Below are 17,265 nucleotides of genomic sequence, written 5' to 3'. Positions count from 1 at the left end.
AGCGCGGCACGAAGTCCACGGTCAGCGAGGGTGCCTGCTGTTGAGGTGCTGGAGCTGCTCTGCCGAGGCGCAGGACGCGCCCTGCCAGCCTGGCAGCGCGGGTGCTGGGATGCCGGGGACGTGGGGCCAAGCAGGTAGCGATGGGGCAGCAGTGCCGGCATCCCGCATCCCCTCGGCCGCCTGCTCAGGCAGCGGTCGGGGCTCTCGGCCGACACCGCGGCTCCCCGTCCCCAAAGGCTGAGGGAGGTGAAACCCCGGCTGCCGTCTTGCTGCTGGCAGCAGAGACAAGCGCATGCAGCAGTTTTGCTCTGAAGACCGTTTGAGTTTAGAGGTGCTTTTATTGTCCCAGTAAAATGTATACCAGGCGCAGTACAGCAGTGGGAGTGCTCGGGGCTCCCGCGGTTTGTCCGGCTGTGTTCCCAGGACATGCCTCCGTGCACTTCACGTTGCTGCAGACTTCAGCTGCTGGAGAGGTCCGTCCTAAAACTGCTAGCATCAGCCGGACGGGACATCTGCTGGGTCTGCTGCATGATTTGCTTTTCCATAACACCTTCCATGTGGGCATCTCCAGAGGCTTGAGATACCAAAATGCTTACGTGATCACTGGATTTCCTTGTACAGCTTGTCTCCGCAGAGCCAGAAGAACAGCCCTGCTCTTGGACCCTGCTTGGCCATTGCAGAAGCATGCTTCTGCTATGGAGCTCTCCAAAGCACTTGTTAGCACTCTCCAGGATGACTGCCAGCTCGTGCAGGCTCTCCTCCTGCAGGGATTGCTGGATGCCTCAATACAGGAGGCAAGAAATCACAGACTGAACAGAAATTGTCTCTCTCCTCGGGAGGCAGGCGTGATCTCGTGCTGAACCCCTGACTTCGGCTCCGGGCGGACACTTGCTTTCCAGCCAAGGGGAAGCTGACCCCGCTGCTTTCCTTTCCCACGCCCAGGGCCTGCACACACCTCTGCAGCACGACTTTTCCAGTGCTGCTGCTGTTCAAAAAAACCAAAAAGCAACAAGTATTTTAGGCATTTTGCAGCAGCAGCTGAATTGTATCAAACTACTTTGTGCATCTGAGACTTAAAGCCCTGAGTATACATTTTTGAAGGGGCACATTTAGGGAGGCGATGCGGTCTGGTGACAAGGGAAGTGCTTTTGCAAATGCGGGGAGCTGGGCTGTGCTCCTGACTTTGCTCCTGACTCTGTGTCAGGAGAGGCTTTGCCTCGTCTTTCTCCTCTGTAGGAGAGAGATCACAGAATTGCCTTCTCTGTAGATTGTGACCTGTGAATGCAGGGGAACGCTACCGAATCCTGCCACCAAGTTTTACTTGTTGGTCCTGCCCCATTACCGTTCCTCTCCAGCAGCCCTGGCAGTGCCCGTGCCCACAGCAGTGCCTGTGCCACCGCGCCGGCGCGTTGGTCGGAGGGATCTCCCGGGCTGTTTGCTTTGGAGCCTCCTTGACCGACTGTTTTGAGACAGCTGCCCCTCCGTGTCTTGGGTTTCCTGGATTTCTTCTTTTTCTTTCTTGTATTTTGTGTAGGGATGTTGGTATGAAAACAGCGTTTGTACTTCCTAAGCCCCCACATGTCGCTTTGCTCCCCAGCCCAGCTGGAGCAGACGCGGTGCGATGCCTGCACAGCGTGGGAGCTGTTGGCTTTGGGGGACGGTACTGCCGGGGGTTCGGGGGCCGGCCAGGGCTACGCCGCTTTGCCTTTCTCTTTGCAGCTTTCTAATGGCAGTTTGCACGTGGGGACCCCGTCCCTGCCCTCTGCGGGAAGCTCGGGAACCACGTTTCTAGCTGCAGAACGGCACAGCACACTTCCTTAGGGAGCCTCGTAGGCGACCGGGGACTAATGCACCCCGTGGGAGGGCTCTTGGAGAAGGGTTCGGGGTGGGGAGGGGGAGGCGCAGGTGCAGCCCCCCGGCCTCCCCAGCTGCGTGGGCCGATGCAGGACCTCCAGTAATGCGAACAACTGTGCGAGCTCCTCCTCTGCCCAGCGGCTTTAGGAATGGAGCCTGCGTTTATGGAAAATTAAGAGTAGGTCCCAGGCTATGAGCTTGTTTTGAGGGTCTGGTGCTTTCCTTATCAGAAAGAGAGTTTGCATTTGCATTATGGATTTTGGTCCATTTTTGCTCAAGACCTGGAGATGCTGCAAGGACACAGGGACTTCTGGCAGGCGGTCCTCTCTCATCGCCAGTCTGGAGCACAGACACCTTGAAATACCCTGAGAGCCTGAGGCATGCAGGTGCAGCTGAGTTTGCAGCAGGGACTGAAAGGGTTAAAGCTGCTTTGCAGTGTGATTTTTTTTTTTTTTTTTTTTTTTTTTAAAAAGCCATTTCCTTCATGTCCAGAGACAGTTTATTTTCTGGGCATTCTTCGGGACTCAGGGAGGTGCCTTTTCTTTAAGGCATTTCCTGTAAGCAAGTTTATATTTGGACTGGGGCGGGTGGGGAGAGGAGGTGGGTGCTGGGGAGGGGTCCGGCGGCCCGAGCCGAGTGACCTCAGCTTTTGGCTCCTTGTCCTAAATTGTTCGAGGTGGCAGCGGCAGGAGCGGTGGCCACAGGACCGGCCGGCTGTCGAAGTGGGGTCCCCTGTGTCCCGAAACACCCATTTGCACAGACGGGTCAGAGCAAACAGGATGACGTGAAGCTGTCGGTGGAGCAGCCAGCCCTGATTTACATTAAAGCCTCAGCATTTAAAAATAGGAACAAAATCCCGTTACCAAGCCTTGCCTTTGCAGTCCCCCCTGCGTTGTTCTTGTGGCTGGTTTGCCTCCACAGCGTGTTTCGGAGCCGGGGGCCAGCGCCCAGCGTGGGGTGGCCGTGCAGAGCAGGTGGCTGAGCGGCTGCCCTGTGTTCCTCTGCAAAATGGAGTTACTGTGTGGGGGGATTATCTGCTTTGGGCTGTCCTCATGGGTGCCGTGCTGCGCCGTGCTGGCCACTGTGGTGCGGCCGAACCGTGGGGTGATCTACCCAGGACGGGCTGGCTGCTCCCCTCTGCCTCGCGGGCGATGGAGAGTGAGGGCTGTTTATTGCTTTGTCTGCAAAAACTGTCAGAGAGGAACTGTGCGCTCTGGAAAATGAAGCTGCCCCTAGCCGGGGAGCGTGATTTGGAGTAAGGATTTCAGCTGACCTCGCTGCTCAGGCAGTAGGTCTGATGGGAATTCACATTGTGCCGGGTCAGAGAGCAGCTGCCTTGGGCTTGGAGCTGAGGAGCTGTTGTGTTTGTCTTCCCTCTCGTTGCTTCTCCTTGCTAAGTAGTGACCTACTAAGACACTGTTAAGTCCTCCTCTAATGTCTGTAGGGTTTTCAGGTTAGCATGGAATTAGCAGGAATTTATGGAGCTGGCAGGTTGGTCTACACCATAATTCAGCACTGCTAACACCAGAAAATAGGTGTCTGTCTTTGCCCAAGAAGTGCTCCATGCCAAGAAAGGGTGACTTGCCATCCTCTTCCACCCTTTAAGACCATCCCTTCCATTACCTTTAAGATGATGAAGATAAGTGCTGCTGGACCCCAAATTCTGACCTCTGTCTAATTCCCTCCCCCAAGGTGGCTTTGATTTCCATTAAAAACAAAAACAATCAAGCAAATGTGGTAATATACAAGATCATCAAAATTTACTGTGCTCTTGATGTCCGTAGTGCAGATTTAACTCTTTTTCCGCTGATACTTGATTAGACCTTAATTCCTGTGCAAGGTCCTTGGAGCCTGCAGCCGGAGCCCCGCTGCCCCGGGGTGAGACGCAGCAGGCTGGGCTCACCTCCGAGGCAGCACCGTGGTTCAAGCAATTCTCCCATTGTTCCCCGTGCCAAGTTCCTTCTCCCCCATTTTGTTTTCTTTTTATTACTGTGATTTCCTAACATCGGAAGAGGCGAGTTATGAAACTGGAGTTATCCAAACACGTCTTGTTTGAAGATAGCGTTTCATCCAGCAGATGCAGCTTCCTGCTCTGTAAATGGTTTCCATTGTTTCGTGTTGGCTCCTGGCCCCGTCTCTGCCGGGGCCACTGGTAGTGTCGCTCGGCTCTGGCAACCCGAGGAGCAGTGGTCCCAGCCGCGAAATGCTGCTGGCCATGTGGCGGTGTGAAAAGGCTGAACTGGGAACGCTGGTATTCTGTAGATAGCCTCCAGAAAATGTTCGGGAGGCTCACTGGAGGCTGCCTCTTTGCACAGGTGACCAAGGCAGCATGCCTGCTGTGAGGCTGCTGCTGGGCTGCTGGCTCGGTTGGCCGCTGCTCCAGCAAGGGATGCTCAGGTTTCCCAGTATGTGTCCGCTCTTCCAACAAGACTCTGTCTGGAGGGCCCAGTTGGTGCCGTTTCTGCTCGAACACACACCAAGTGTGTGCTCCAAATAGCCACCTTGCTGATACTTGCTCCTGGGATTCCTTATGTTTGAACGGGATTCAGACTGTGGGGCCCGTGACCAGGTGCCCGCTGTTGAAATGGAGACGAGATGCAGCACAGAGAGCAGTTAAAAAATACGGTACTGGTATCAGCACCGCTCTTTCAAATTCTGGTTGCAACCTGGGATTCTCTTGTGCTGGGCCAGGTAGAAAGATAACCGCTGGTCTAATGGTTGACTTCCAGACTGCAAAAGAGCAAGGAACCAGGGAAGAGAGGGTAAATGAAATAAGGTGGTGCTGGTCAGTGTGATGAGGATTATTCCCAGCACAAAAGAAGCCGCATAATTTTTAAATCTTTCGTAGGCGCTGGAGAGAGGGAGGGTTTGGAGACCACCCTTGGGCGCCTGCCGGCGGTGCTGCCGCGGGGCAGCGCTCCAGCTGGGGCTGCGGTGCGGTGGGTGGGCAGCCTGGCCAGGGCTCGTGTCGGCAGCCCCAGGCGCTCCTTGCACTGGTGCAGGGTGTTTCTGCCGAACGTGACATAGAAAGCATTGGGAAGAACAGAATTGGTTTTTGTTTAAAGATGTTTTGTTATCACTGGGAATTGGAGACCTAAGGCTGTGTTTGCTGGAAAGCCGTCGAGCCCGCAGTTGGCGTTACCCACTGTAAGGGAGGAGGAGGAAGAAAAGCCTTCAGAAGCGCGTGCCGCACCGTGTTTGCTCAGCATGTCCCGATCATCCAGCTTCATCTGGGGCAGCATGAGTAATGCCAAAACCGTCCCTGTGTCAGAGGCAAGAGGATTTGGCTTTGGCTGTGTTTGTGCCCTGGTCTCTTTTCCCCATGGGTTTTGTATCTGTTAAGTTTCTCTGGCTAAAAACCCTGCAGACTGCTCTCAATCAGATTTGTAGCCGTGCAAGCACTCACACCAAAACCCTCTCTCTTTGGTAGCCATAAAAATGCCAGCTGACTGTTAGGTCTGACTTTAAACGTTTGATCCAGAAAGCAAAAAGGTGTGAATTAATTTTCTCATCAGGTGGTTAAATAGGAAATGTGACTGAAGAAAACAGTGATCTGCTTCTTGAATAGCTGCTACAAATATGACAGAAGTGTTTACTGGTGAAACAGGAGGCTGATCTTACTTCTCGTTACTGCCTGGTAAGGCGGGTGGTGGGTGGAATCTGTGTTGTGGTGGTGAAAAGCTGGAAATTCCACTTTGCAGCACAGATGTGGGTGCTGGGGGGGAGGGCAGCCTTGCCCCCCCCCCGGCTGGTACGGCTGCAATGTTTGCTGTCCTCCGAGACCCCCATCATGAAAACAAACCTGCACTGTGGGGTATAGTAATTCTCTGAAGTACACTATTAGTTCTGATTTTTAGAGAAAGTGTGAGACGTGGTCCCCAGAGCGAGGACACCTGCCGTGAGAGGGGTGCATGCCTTTTCATCCTTCCCATTTTAGACTCCCTGGTTGTGGGGTGGCACGGTGGCCTGCGTGCCGGGCGGCTGAGGTGTCTCCCCAGACTGTCTGGTTTCTCCGTGGGCTGCGGGGGCCCTGGGAGCTCTGTGCCGCAGAGCCCCAGCAGAGGTTTTGGGGAAGAAGAGCTGCAGGTCCTGGTCTGGTGCTCCTCCCTGGCTGTCTGCTCTTGGCCACAGGTGGGAGTGAATCCCGGTCTGCATGGTCCTCTGCTCTTCTGCTGCTCTCCTCTGGGTGCCTCGCCACCATGAGTGACACGGAGATGAAGCCGGGAAGTTACTGGGGGGGGGTCCCCTTGCAGCTGAAGGGCTTGGGTGAGGATGTGTTTGTGTCTGGTGGAAAGCACGCTCCTGCTCTGGCATGCAGGTTCAAAGGGATGGGTGAGGTGCCCACGTCAATCCCCGTCCTGTCCTCCCTGATCAGTCCCCAGACACTGGGAGAGATCCCTGTGGTGGTGGCAGGACATGTAGCGTGGGAGCGAAGAAGCGGCCAAGAAAGAGGAAAGTCAGCTTGCTGGTAAGCCGAAGCTGTTGTCCCTCGTGCTCCATTCCCCGGGCGCACGGATGCTGTGAGCCGTGACGTTGGACTTGCAAGAAAGCGGTACGTAGCCTGCAGCTCGAGCGGGCTGCGAGTGGCTGAAGGATTCTGGGCAGCAGGGAGGTGGAGGCAGGCTGGGACTTGGCTGAAGGCGAATTTTCAGCAGATTGCCTTTCTCCGTCGGTAGAGCCTGTTTCGAGAGGAGCTGGGTGTGCCCCAGACCTCTTCCTCCAGCGCAGGAAGCCGTGCCGGGGGTCACGCCGTCCCTGGAGCTGGGGCATAGCCGTCCTGCTGCCGCTGCAGCCCGCGCCGGCGATGCCTGCCTCTCCTGCTCTTGTTCTCCACAGCTTTCCCACCTGCTTGCGAAGCAGTGTTTTGTTTTTTTTTTGTTAATTAATTTATTTCATTTCTTGCATGAATGGAGCATGTTTTTGTGAATGTGCTTTACGGGATGTGAAGCTGCAGATGTTTGCTCATTAATTAAGTTTTGCAAAACTGCTGCCGGAAGCAGCGCCAAGCACTTGGCAGAGCTCTGTGGTTTGACGTTTTTCCTTCCTGCCCCCTTCTCAGCTATGCAAAGCCTTACCTACCCCTTCACTCTGCGATGGCAGCCCCTGCCTCTGCCCCTTCGTATCTCCCCCGTCAGAGCTGTGCTTCAGGGTGGCACCTCTCATTTTGAGGTGGTGGACTGAGGTCCCCCAGGCAGGGTCCTGTGAAAGGAGCCCATGTCTCACGTCTCTATTTTTTTTGGGCACAGCTGTCAGAGAAGGCAGACGATAATGAGGTCAGAAGTCTCAATGATTAGTATTTGGTAAGGTTCACTGACATTTTATCTTTTGTCTCCATAGAGAGGAGGAAAACATGGTGAATTAAGAGCATCTGTCTTGGCAGGGCCAGCCCTCCCTGGGTGCCCGGCCCTGGGTCGGGATGGGGTCCTGCCTCCTGGGACCTGAAGCCTCTGAGATCCCAATCTCCTTTACTGCAAATCAACACAGAGATCTTGGGGTGTCCTTGGGCTTCTCTCTGGCTCCGCTGGCAGAGCTGGTCGCCTGCCCAGCTGCTTCACCTGGGGAAGTTACCTGTTCTTTGGTGGTACTCCTTGAACAGGAGCTGTGCTCGTAAACGGCTCCTGGCAGCATAGAGATAGCACGGATAAATATAACTCTGCATTGCATAAGCCTGTGTTTTGCCCATTATTGAGGCACTCTTGCTTCATGGCCAGGCTCCGAAGCCCATCGGGGTATTGAATGATGCACTAGTGGCTTTGACGGCGCTTTCCCCATTTTCTAACGCTGCTGCCCTTTCCCCCATCTCCAGCTTTGCCTGGGGCTGGCCGTGAGCCGGGCTGTGCCGGCCGTGGGCAGGAGGAACCACGGGCTGCCAGCGAGCTCCTGCCTGCACGGCCACCGCAGTGGGTCGGTGCTGTGGACCTGCCGCGGTGCAGAGCTGCCAGCAGCTGGGGAGGGATGTCCTGCCTGCCGCGGGACGGCTGCGAACGCCTCCTGGTTAATGCCTTGTTATCTCTCTGGTCCAGCTGGTTGGCATGTGTAATTTATCCAGTAATGGCTCCTTGTCCAGAGGGGAAAGGAGTAACAGCAGGCAGGGCTTGGGAAGGAGGAGAGCAAATAAGGGAAAATGGGCACGGCAGGTGTGGCTCAACCTGTCTGATGATGCTGGTGATATAAACCAGCAGTCAAGGTTGTGTCAGCGGGACACCAACCACTAATCCTACACCCTTGCTTTGGGATGGTGTCCTCTGGCAGGGTGGGCTGGTGGCTGCACTGAGACCTGGAGCAATCCCACCTTCGGCAGGGCTGTTTTGATGGATAGGCTGAACCAGTACTTGGTATGCCTCAGACCTTTCTCAGGGCAAAAAAAGTGTGAGAGGAGAAGCTGTAGGTTGCGTGGAGGAAAATGAAAGGACAGAAAGAGGTTCTGCTCAGCTCGAGCCCTCTCCCCCTCGGCAGGCGCAGGGCGGGAGGAATGGTGTGTGCCGCTTCCCAGGAGCGCGGGCAGGGACTGCAGAGAAAGCCCCATCCATCCGCCCGTGCCGAGCGGTCCTCTGCATCCCTCTGCAGTGCCAGCCCTCAGGGCCCGGGGTGGGGATGGACACGGGGGCGTTTTGCAGTGGAAGTGGGATGAGATGCCGTATCCCTCGCTTCTCTCTGGGAATGCTGTGGAAAGCCGAGGAGAACAAAGATGAGCTCCTCCGGTCCAGCTCGGTGATCTTAGCCAGGAGGCACCCCGTGACCCTCCGCGGGTCTGCAGGCAGGTTGTTGGCAGGTAGGAACGAAACGCTCCGTGAACAGCCGGCAGGCAAGAGCAGCGAGTCCTTCAGTGCAGCGGTCACGGGTCACTATCGCCATGCACACGTGTGTGCGTCTGCGCGTGCGAGCCGGCGTGCTGGGCACATGTCGGAGCGTGCCCGTCCGTGTGCGCGCGGCTGTAGCTCGCTCAGACGAGCATCAGGCGAGCAGCTGTGCATCCATGCATCCAGGCACTGGAACTTGCATTTTTTTGGACAAAAAAAGGCTGTCTTGGGGCCAGATAGCGAGCGGCTGGTGGGCTGGTGCTGCTCGCCCCCTGAAGATGCTGAGGTTGACCAGGACTGCCGGCATGCTGGGCTGGCCCTTTGCAAGGGGACAGGAATAGAGACTTTCACAGCCTGCCATTTCAAAGCATCTCAGCACTCAATTTTTCTAACCACTTGTGAAAACCGAGTGTTAATTAAGGGCTTTGAGTCCCTTCAGAAAGCATGCATGTGAGAGTCAAAGATCAGTGACTCATAAAAATAGACACGGATGGGTTTTAGAAGGATGTGAGCTGATTGATTTACCACAAATGACGTTATGCAGCTCTAAGGTAGAAGTTTTCTGAGGCAAAGGTTTCTTCAAAAACGTCAACCGGAGAATTGCCGCACGCTAGTGAGACTGAAAAGTAATGCTTGCTTGAGAAGATACAAACATTTTAAAGCGTTGTTCCGAAGGATGCAGAGATGACTGCTGGGGAAGTTTACACGTGTAAAATACTGCCGTGCGAAGCACCTAAGCATGGGACTGAGGCGTCCCTGGGGGGCTCCGAGGGTGGGCAGCCCCTCTGAGGTGCGGGGACGATGCTGCCGAGGTCCCTCACCCTGCAACGCGCGGTCGTACGGGCTTCGAGCCCTGCGGAGGCCTTTACCTGGCTGGTTTCCCACTAGGCAAGGAGACCTGAGCGAGCACCGTGACAGCCTTTGCTTTGGTCCTCTCGCCCCAAAATGATGGGGAGAGCGGGGCTGCCCCACGGTGTGTGGCTGCTGCAGCAGAGGTTTTGTTGCAGAGTTTCCTCCGTGTGTGATCACAGGTGGATATTCCAGTATGGCTGTCTTTAGGGCAAAATTTTCCTAGTATAACCCCTAGAAAGCATCGGACGCGGGCTGGAGCCTTCATCAGCCCTGCGCATAAGCCCATCATCAGGAGGGGAATTTGTCTCCTGTTAGCAGCAGACGACTCCTCACTGTGTCTGGCTGCGATCACCAGCGAGACCATTGTGCTGTTGGGACAACACTTAGCTGGGCAAGAAAACCCCAAGTAGGTCTTGCTGTGACAAATCTTCTTTTACTTACGCAGGGGCTTTCACATGGAAGGGAAGCTGGAAAAAACATGCCTGTTCCTGCCAAAAGTCGCTGCTTTGCCAGTAACTGGCCTCTGTTTTCTAATGCTACTGCAAATGGTTGGTGTGTTGAATTAGGGCTTCTGCTGCCTTCTAACCCATGGGCTTCTCCTTGGCCTGACCCTGGGGAGGTCTTCCTCTGCTTCTGACCTTGCTGTCTGCAGCCACAGCGCTGACTCTGATGCGTTCAGCGTCATAACTTCCCTTGAGCTGGAATAGCTGTGCAAGGGTGTGTGAGCTCATATCCCTGTAAATCCCTTGGAAGGCTGGGAAGTACTTCGTTAATTAACAAAACTGAAGAAGAGAGTCATTTTAACCATCTCCGAGAAGCGTTTCCTGTTGCTTACAAGCAAAGGTCTGGGTTTCAGGACTATCCTTCGGCTACGGACCAGTCCCGTTCTCTCCGTGCATCCTCAGATCATTCCTCTGCCGTGATGTGAACAAGCTCTTTGGCCGTGTCCCACGAGGCTTTGCTTGCTTCAGCTCCTCAGAAAATGCCTTGTTATACTTAAAGGGCCACGTTTTAGACTGTGTCTGGGTTGTGGGTAGGCATGTCTGTGGAAAGGGGCGCAGGGCTGGCTGGCTGGCAGAGATGGCTGTGCTGGCTTCTCTGGTAGGTGACAGAGAGATGGGACCAAGCCAGGTAAGCAGCGTCTGCCATTCCCTGGTTCATCTTCCATTGGGATTCAGCATCTTGACTGTCAGGCCAGCATATGAGTCTATAATATTGCTTGAGGCCAGCTTTTGCATCCTGTTTTGTAATATTCCCTGACATTCCCCACATTCCTGGCAAGGAGACTTCTGTATTTTTTTGAAATGTTCCTTTGTCTCTTTGTGAAACTGTGACATCCTTTAAAGCTACTTCTCAAAAAGCCTGTTGGCCTACTCTCTCCAGCAGCTCCTGTTAGCTTCATAAAGAAAAGGAAGCCTTGAGCTTCGACTCCAGCCCCAACACCATCTCCTTCCAGTGGGGAGAAAGGGGAAAAAAGGAGAGAGGAAGGGCCGTGGACTCCTGTTTGACTCAGGTGACCTCCATAAACCTCAGGTCCGTGCTGTCTGGTTCCACCCTTGTCCTAAGGTTTCACTCTGACCTCCATGTCTTTGTGATGATTATGGGGTCGTTAGCTGTGCTTTCATCGCTGCTGAAGCCCGCCTGGACAGCGTGGTCTGGAGGAGAACTTTGGAGAAGGCAGAAGCCACCAGAGTGGTCCTTGGGTCGGTGTCCTGCCTGTAGCGCTGGCCTCTTCTGTCTTGCCTACCAGGGGGTAAGGAAGCAAGCTGAGGGGTGAGTGGGATGTTTTGCAATGCTGTATCCCTTGATAGGGGATGAGAGACCCATTGTGTTTCCCACTGGGAATCAGAAACAAGGCGAGAAAGAAATAACCTGGTGTTGAAGCCTACGGTGTGACCTAGTAGAGTTTGACTTGAATTAATCCAGCTTGTTACCAGCTGCATCAGGATATGTCTGGTAAACATGTCAGCCTTCCTTCGGTCACCCTACAGCCAGACTTCAGAGAGACCAGGAGAAGACCAACTGGAGAAGGAGAAGCATGAGCTAACTAGCCAACCGGCAGGTCCCCATGCCAGGTGTTCTCTCCTGGGGCTGTGGCCCCCTTCCCTCGCTTCTCCGGGCAGCAGCTCCCCAGGACACACAGGGAGCCGGTTGGATAGGCTGTGCCAGCTCCCCCTTTCTCCCACGGGTGAAGGGAACAGTGGCACTGGGACCTTCTCTGTGCTCCAGAAGGAGCTGTAGGTGCAGGGACCCTCTCAGCCTCCTCTCCTGGGCAGCGTTTCAGTTCGCTCCGGACGAGGGGACGCCTGGCTGCCTCTCCCGTTGCTTTGGAGCCAGCAAAGGCTCTCTCCTCCCTTCTCTCCCACCTACAGATGCTGGCTGACTAGAGACCCGGGAGGCAGCTGCTGCTCTTTTGCTGCAGCTGGAAATTATGGTCTGGTTTCCTTCTGTGGCGCCACGGTAGCATTAATGATGGGAAGGACCGGCCAGGGATAGTGGTGGAAGAGGCTTTTCCTGAGAAGAATTGGACCCAAATCCCCTTGTCGAGGGGGAGGGCGTCGCAGCGGGCAGGATGCATGTGTGGCACCTGCCTGTGCCTCCCTGCACACCTCGCCCCGGCTGGGACCCGGTTCCAGTGCTGGCGTGAGCGTGGGTGGCACGTGTCCCCTGCGGAGAGCCGACCTTGGCCACCACCATCCCGCATCTCCGGCGTGCACCTGCAGCGTCAGCTGGGTTTGGTGTCTGCTGTCATGTGTGCGCAGAAAGCTCTTTTTCACTGTAAAATATGGTTATTACTGGTTATCGGTTGGCTAAGTCCGCTGCTGGCTATTAGCAGTACTCTCTTTGCAAGGGGAGTGCTTGCTTTCAGTCCCAAGAGGATCAAAACCTCTCGGTTCAGGGATTTCATTAACCTGCTATGTCAAAATAGCTTTATGGGATCCCTGAGCAGCTTTAGCGGAGTGCGTGTTGTGAGCTGGACCGGGCAGCAGCCAAGGCACCCTCCGTTAAAGCAGCTGAAGGGCAGCAGCCCTGCTGTCTCTGAGGCCCGGTACTTCCCTGCATCGCTGGGATGTGAGATCACATTTGGAAGCGGCTTTTGACTCCTCCCGTGTTGGTGGAAATTTTACACATGGCCGCTGGTAACTTGGATGGCCACTGAGACGCCTCCCCATCTGCAAGGCGATCGCTGTTGTCAGCTGGACGCCCTCGCTGTCACGTGTGCGGGTGTTTTCATCCCGCTCCTTTCCAAGGTTTGCTCGCAGATGTATTTACCAGCCTGCTCCTCTCAACTGTCCCCTTCTGTGCTTCGGACCTAGGATCTCCCCTGCCAGGTCCTGCTCAACCGAGGGGATCTCACAGCTCGTTCTGTGAACTATTTATGCCAAAAGCACCGACTTGGGGAAGTGCAGTTGCAGAGAATGTGCTTTTCATTACGGAGACTAATCCCATGTCAACCAGAGCTTCTCACTTGGACTGCACTGTTTCCCTCAGCTTTGGTCTGCCTAAAAAAGTTAGGCGAGTCCTTCCTGCCTGCGCGGAGGGAAGAAGCGCTCCCAGGGCAAGGCGAAGCACTGATGGCTTGAGTGCAGACCGTGAATCTGTAGAAAATTAGGCAATTAAGTCTAGATATCTTGGATAGCAGGTGCTCCTGTTCTTGTCTCTGAACCATCTTCTTCCAAAGCTTTTAGTCCTCTTCGGTATCTTGAGAGACTGGGAAATTTATGATGGATCAGTCTTTGCTTTCAGCTTTCCCAGCCCTCCCGGCTCCGGCACACGGGAAAGGCTGCGTTCACACGCACTGCCCTGCCTGGCTGCGAGTGGCTGGCAGCTCCCGCGCTTTGCAAACAGCCGACCGAGAGAAGTCCTCAGCAGAGGTTTACGGTCAGTGGTTTGATGAGTCGATGTCTGATGGGGTGGGAAACGGGGTTTTGGTGGTCTCCATCGCTCTCCTCCCTCCCGGCTTACGGCAGAGCAGTGTCGGTCGGTCCCGCTCCCAGAGCCCGGTGTCAGCAAAATGCAGCCCTGCGGGAAGCGTCACGCTTGAGCGTTATCTCGGTACCTAATTTTTCCGGTTGCAATGGAAAGCTGCAGCCCACCTGGCTGGAACGGGCATTCCGTGCCCGGCCGTGGCCAGGACAGGCCACCTTGGTGTCCCTGCTCCGGGGCATCTCGTGGAACACCCCCGGCCACGGGAACGGCTGCTCTGGGGGCAGCGAGCCCGTCCCGCCGCTCGGGCAGGGCTTACGGGGAGCTGGAAACAGTTAAGCAGCGTGCCTGCGTGCATGTGCGCTCTCGCTCGGGCTTTCTCGCGCGCTCCCCGCCTGCTCCCACCCCCGCTGTTTGAACAGTTCAGCCCTTTGCACGGCCGGGGATGTCCTGTTCGCTTCTAACGAGAAATTAGACGGCTGCCCGGGCAGGCAGGGTCAATGAGGGCTGATTTTATTAGCTCGGTACCGTCGGCCCGCATGGAAAAATCGGAGATCTCCAGTTGACTGCCTGCGGGAAGGTCTTTGGCCAGGAGTGCTTTCGCCTCCAGTGGATGGTCCTGGGGTGGCTGAGGTGGGGGATCAAGGAGGCCAGTGGTCATGCTGATATTTTTTTCTGCATTTAATCCACGGTTTCCAATGAACAAAGCTAGGATTAACAGCTTCTGCCATGGTGAGTCTGCTCGTGTCCCAGCTTTGTATTTGTATTAGGAGGTTTCAGCCAGCAAACATGGTTTTGGGGGGGAGACGGGAAAGTCTGTAAAATGACCTTTTTTCTTCTGAGCGATTTCTTGAAAACAGTATTTCCTTTGCAGCAAGTCAGTTTGCTTTGGCTTTTATGCAGCAGGGTGAGGGCAGGGTTAGGAGGTGTAATTTGTTTTATTGTTAAGCTTTTTTTTTTTTCTTTGCTTGAAAAACAGACCAGGTTTTCCTTTACCTTTTTTTTTTTTTTTTCCTTGAAATGATCTGTACCTTCTGCCCTTATGGGAGTGTGCCTGCCTGGAGAGGGGCTGCAGTTAGGCACGTTGTGAGCCCTGAACCCCCGATGAAATAAGGCACCAGTACTGAGGGTGCGGCTGTGCGTGATAGGAAGGAGAGGGGAAATGGATGCGACAAAGCACAGGCTGGTTTCAGCCACACTGTGTGTGGCTTTTCTTTCAACTCCTCTGCTCCCCGCCTAAGATGCAGTAGGTGCAATAGATCTGCAGCCTCTTTAATATTTGGGCTTAGTTCTCACAGAGTCAACCAAGCTGGTGAAAGTGCAGTGGCCACGCGGCATGCCGGCTCCTCCTAACCTTCGGTTTTTTCCTGAGCCCAAGCCAAAACCCCTTTCCGTGAGCCTGACCCCCACCTCCTGCCAGGCAGCGAAGGTGGCCAGGGCGGCAGCCGGTGCTGGCCGGGACCGCGGTGGTGGCAGTGCCAGCCATGCCACGGGATGTGGCATCATCTGCTGACGCCGATTTACTTAAAAGCAGCTTTAAGCGAGAGGAAAGGAGGGGACGGGGAGCGGGGGAGAGGGCTTCAGGGCTGCGAAGGGTGAGCTGCGGGGTGGGGAGGGAAGTGCCCCCCCAGGAGCCGCTGGCAGCTGAGCCGTGAGCGATGCCCGGGCGATGCTGGTGGGTGCTGGGCACAGCAAAAGGGGCTGTGGCTTCTTACCGAGCCTTTAATGCTCCAGATGGAGAGATCCCGTGGGCAGGGTGAAAGTCCTGCCCCAGCGTACACAGACCTGGGTTCACATGAGAGATGTTACTTGGCTGCTTTTTAAAACTTAGGTTTTGGGTTTTTGTTTTTTTTTTTTATTTTACACCTCGATTTGTAGTTTTCTCCAGAAGGGCTGCAGGGAGATGTCCCTGTCGGGGAGGAGACTGCGGTGCAGACCGGCAGGGCCATTCTGTAACTGAACCTCAAGCTGCTGTTTGCAGGCTGAGGGATGGTATTGTGGTCATCTGCACGTGCAGGCCTTTGTGGTGTTAAAAACCTGAATTTTGCAGAGATCTTTCTGATGTGGGACGGGATTTTCAGAAGTTTAGCGATTAGCGTGTGCAGGTGTCTGTGCAGAAGTGCTGAGCGCCTTTGCTTGCGCAGCTCCCTGTGGACCAGCCGCAGCAGCAGATGTGGGGACCACTTGGTAGATGGAGTCTGGCCACAGCGAAAGCCAGCGGGCTGCTGGTCGAGGGCACGCTGCGGCAGGAGCGGGGATGGCTTCGGACTCAGGCTTTGGAGTCTGCAGTAGGGGATTGGTGAGGCAGAAAAAGGAGGCAGATTATTGCACAGAGCTGGAGAGATACTTGATTCTGGCTAATTTTTGTATTGCAGCCTTTAAAAAGGGAAGAAAAGAACTCTAAAGCAACCCTTTGTGCCTCTGCTGAGAAACTAGTGCCCATTTCTTCCTGCGAGGATGCATTTCTGTACTGGGGCTGTGGCAATGCCTGGCCATCGGCTCGGGCGGCCACCGGACCGGTGTGACACCTCTGGCTCTGGCCTCACCGTCCCCAGGGGCTTGCAGAACTCCCACCAAAGGCCATAGGAGCCTGTGCATTCCTCAGCTGGGGACTGGATGGGTTTGTAATTCTGTACGACAAAGCTGCAGAAAGACCACGAGGGAATGCTGCTCCATGGGATTCCTCTGGTAACACACACTAGTGTTTATTCTAAATAAACACATAGAAGTAGGAGGGAATTCCCTCACGTATTAAGCAAGTAATTATTTTTTAACGCCTGGATTTAAAAGTAGCAGCTGAGGATCTCTCCTAAGCAAGTAGTGCAGGAGAGAAACTGCAGCAGGTGGCATTGACTGGAGATGTGAATGTGCATCAGCTGCAGATGCTGCGTTAGGGAGCTGAGAGCACTCTGCAAAGGCGGGAGCTGCTGCTGATTCTGGCTTTTTAGCAAAACTACTGTCGTTTTCCTTTGCCTTGACCTTCCTTGGCCTTCGGTGATGGCTTGCGTTGGGTCTCACACTGCATGCGGTATAAGTGCCATGGCGAAAGCAGCAGCGGGATGCAGCTCTCTGGACTTCGACCTCAGAGCCTGCTGGAGGTGAGGGTAGGCTGTGGGTACGTCATTTTGTCGGTGCTGGGTCTAACGCTCTTCCAAGCAGCTGAAAAATGAACTCTTGTTGTTGTCCACCTAAAGAAATGCATGATGCGATCCCTCCTTATCAGGGAGGTGCAGTTTTGGCCAGTACCTACGGCGGCTGATGGATGCTGTGCCCCGGCACTACCAAAGCGGTCAGGTGGGGAGCTCTTGCACCGCTGGCTGCCCTCGGAGGGACGGCGTCCGTTAGTCCAAACAAAGTGCATGTGAGATCCACGGGATGATCAACAGGAAAACAACAGTGCAGTTTTAGAAAGGGTGGGATACAGGATGGGAAGATGTATTAATTTTCTTCAGCATCTGAGCAGCTGTTTTCATCTTGCTTCTCTTCTGGGTTTCCAATAGCAGAAATGAGAGCACTCAGCCACCACAGCCACCTCAACAGTAGAAATGCATATATATATGCCAACATATATCCAGTGCTCTTTGTGTACACAGTAATTGCGTTTGGATGGGGCAGGCTGCCCTTTTCCCTGTGAGCGGTTGCTTGCTGGCTGCAGGCACGGGGCTGTTGGAGCATGAATATGTGGAAGGAGGAGCACAGGTGGACCTGCAAAGCTCTACCTTTTCATTCCACAGATGGGTGCCATCTTTTCCTTTCAGCTATTTGGGATTGTACTGGGGTGTCTTGGTGCTCTTTGCTTGGTAAAGGGTAGTGACCTGCAGACAGACCCTGC

The 17,265-nt window shown here is 54.7% G+C and overlaps 1 protein-coding gene across 10 annotated transcripts in view; it reads left to right on the top strand.

Moving 5' to 3' along the window:
• Positions 1–17,265, top strand: part of STARD8 (StAR related lipid transfer domain containing 8) — an 89,713-nt gene that overhangs the window by 49,248 nt on the left and 23,200 nt on the right. The window contains exon 1 of one of the 10 annotated variants that reach the window (XM_075054086.1): positions 12,808–13,388. The exons of 8 other annotated variants lie outside the window; for them this stretch is intronic. In XM_075054086.1, coding sequence (XP_074910187.1) covers positions 13,229–13,388 — 160 coding nt within the window. In that variant the 5' untranslated portion in view covers positions 12,808–13,228. Of the gene's footprint in view, positions 1–12,807; positions 13,389–13,859; positions 14,166–17,265 lie in introns of those variants that run through there. One more of the 10 variants, XM_075054088.1, reaches the window with a different exon arrangement.

The sequence above is a fragment of the Buteo buteo genome, chromosome 22 (assembly GCF_964188355.1).
Source record: "Buteo buteo chromosome 22, bButBut1.hap1.1, whole genome shotgun sequence".
Lineage (NCBI taxonomy): Eukaryota > Metazoa > Chordata > Aves > Accipitriformes > Accipitridae > Buteo > Buteo buteo.
This window is presented reverse-complemented; position numbering and strand designations above follow the sequence as displayed.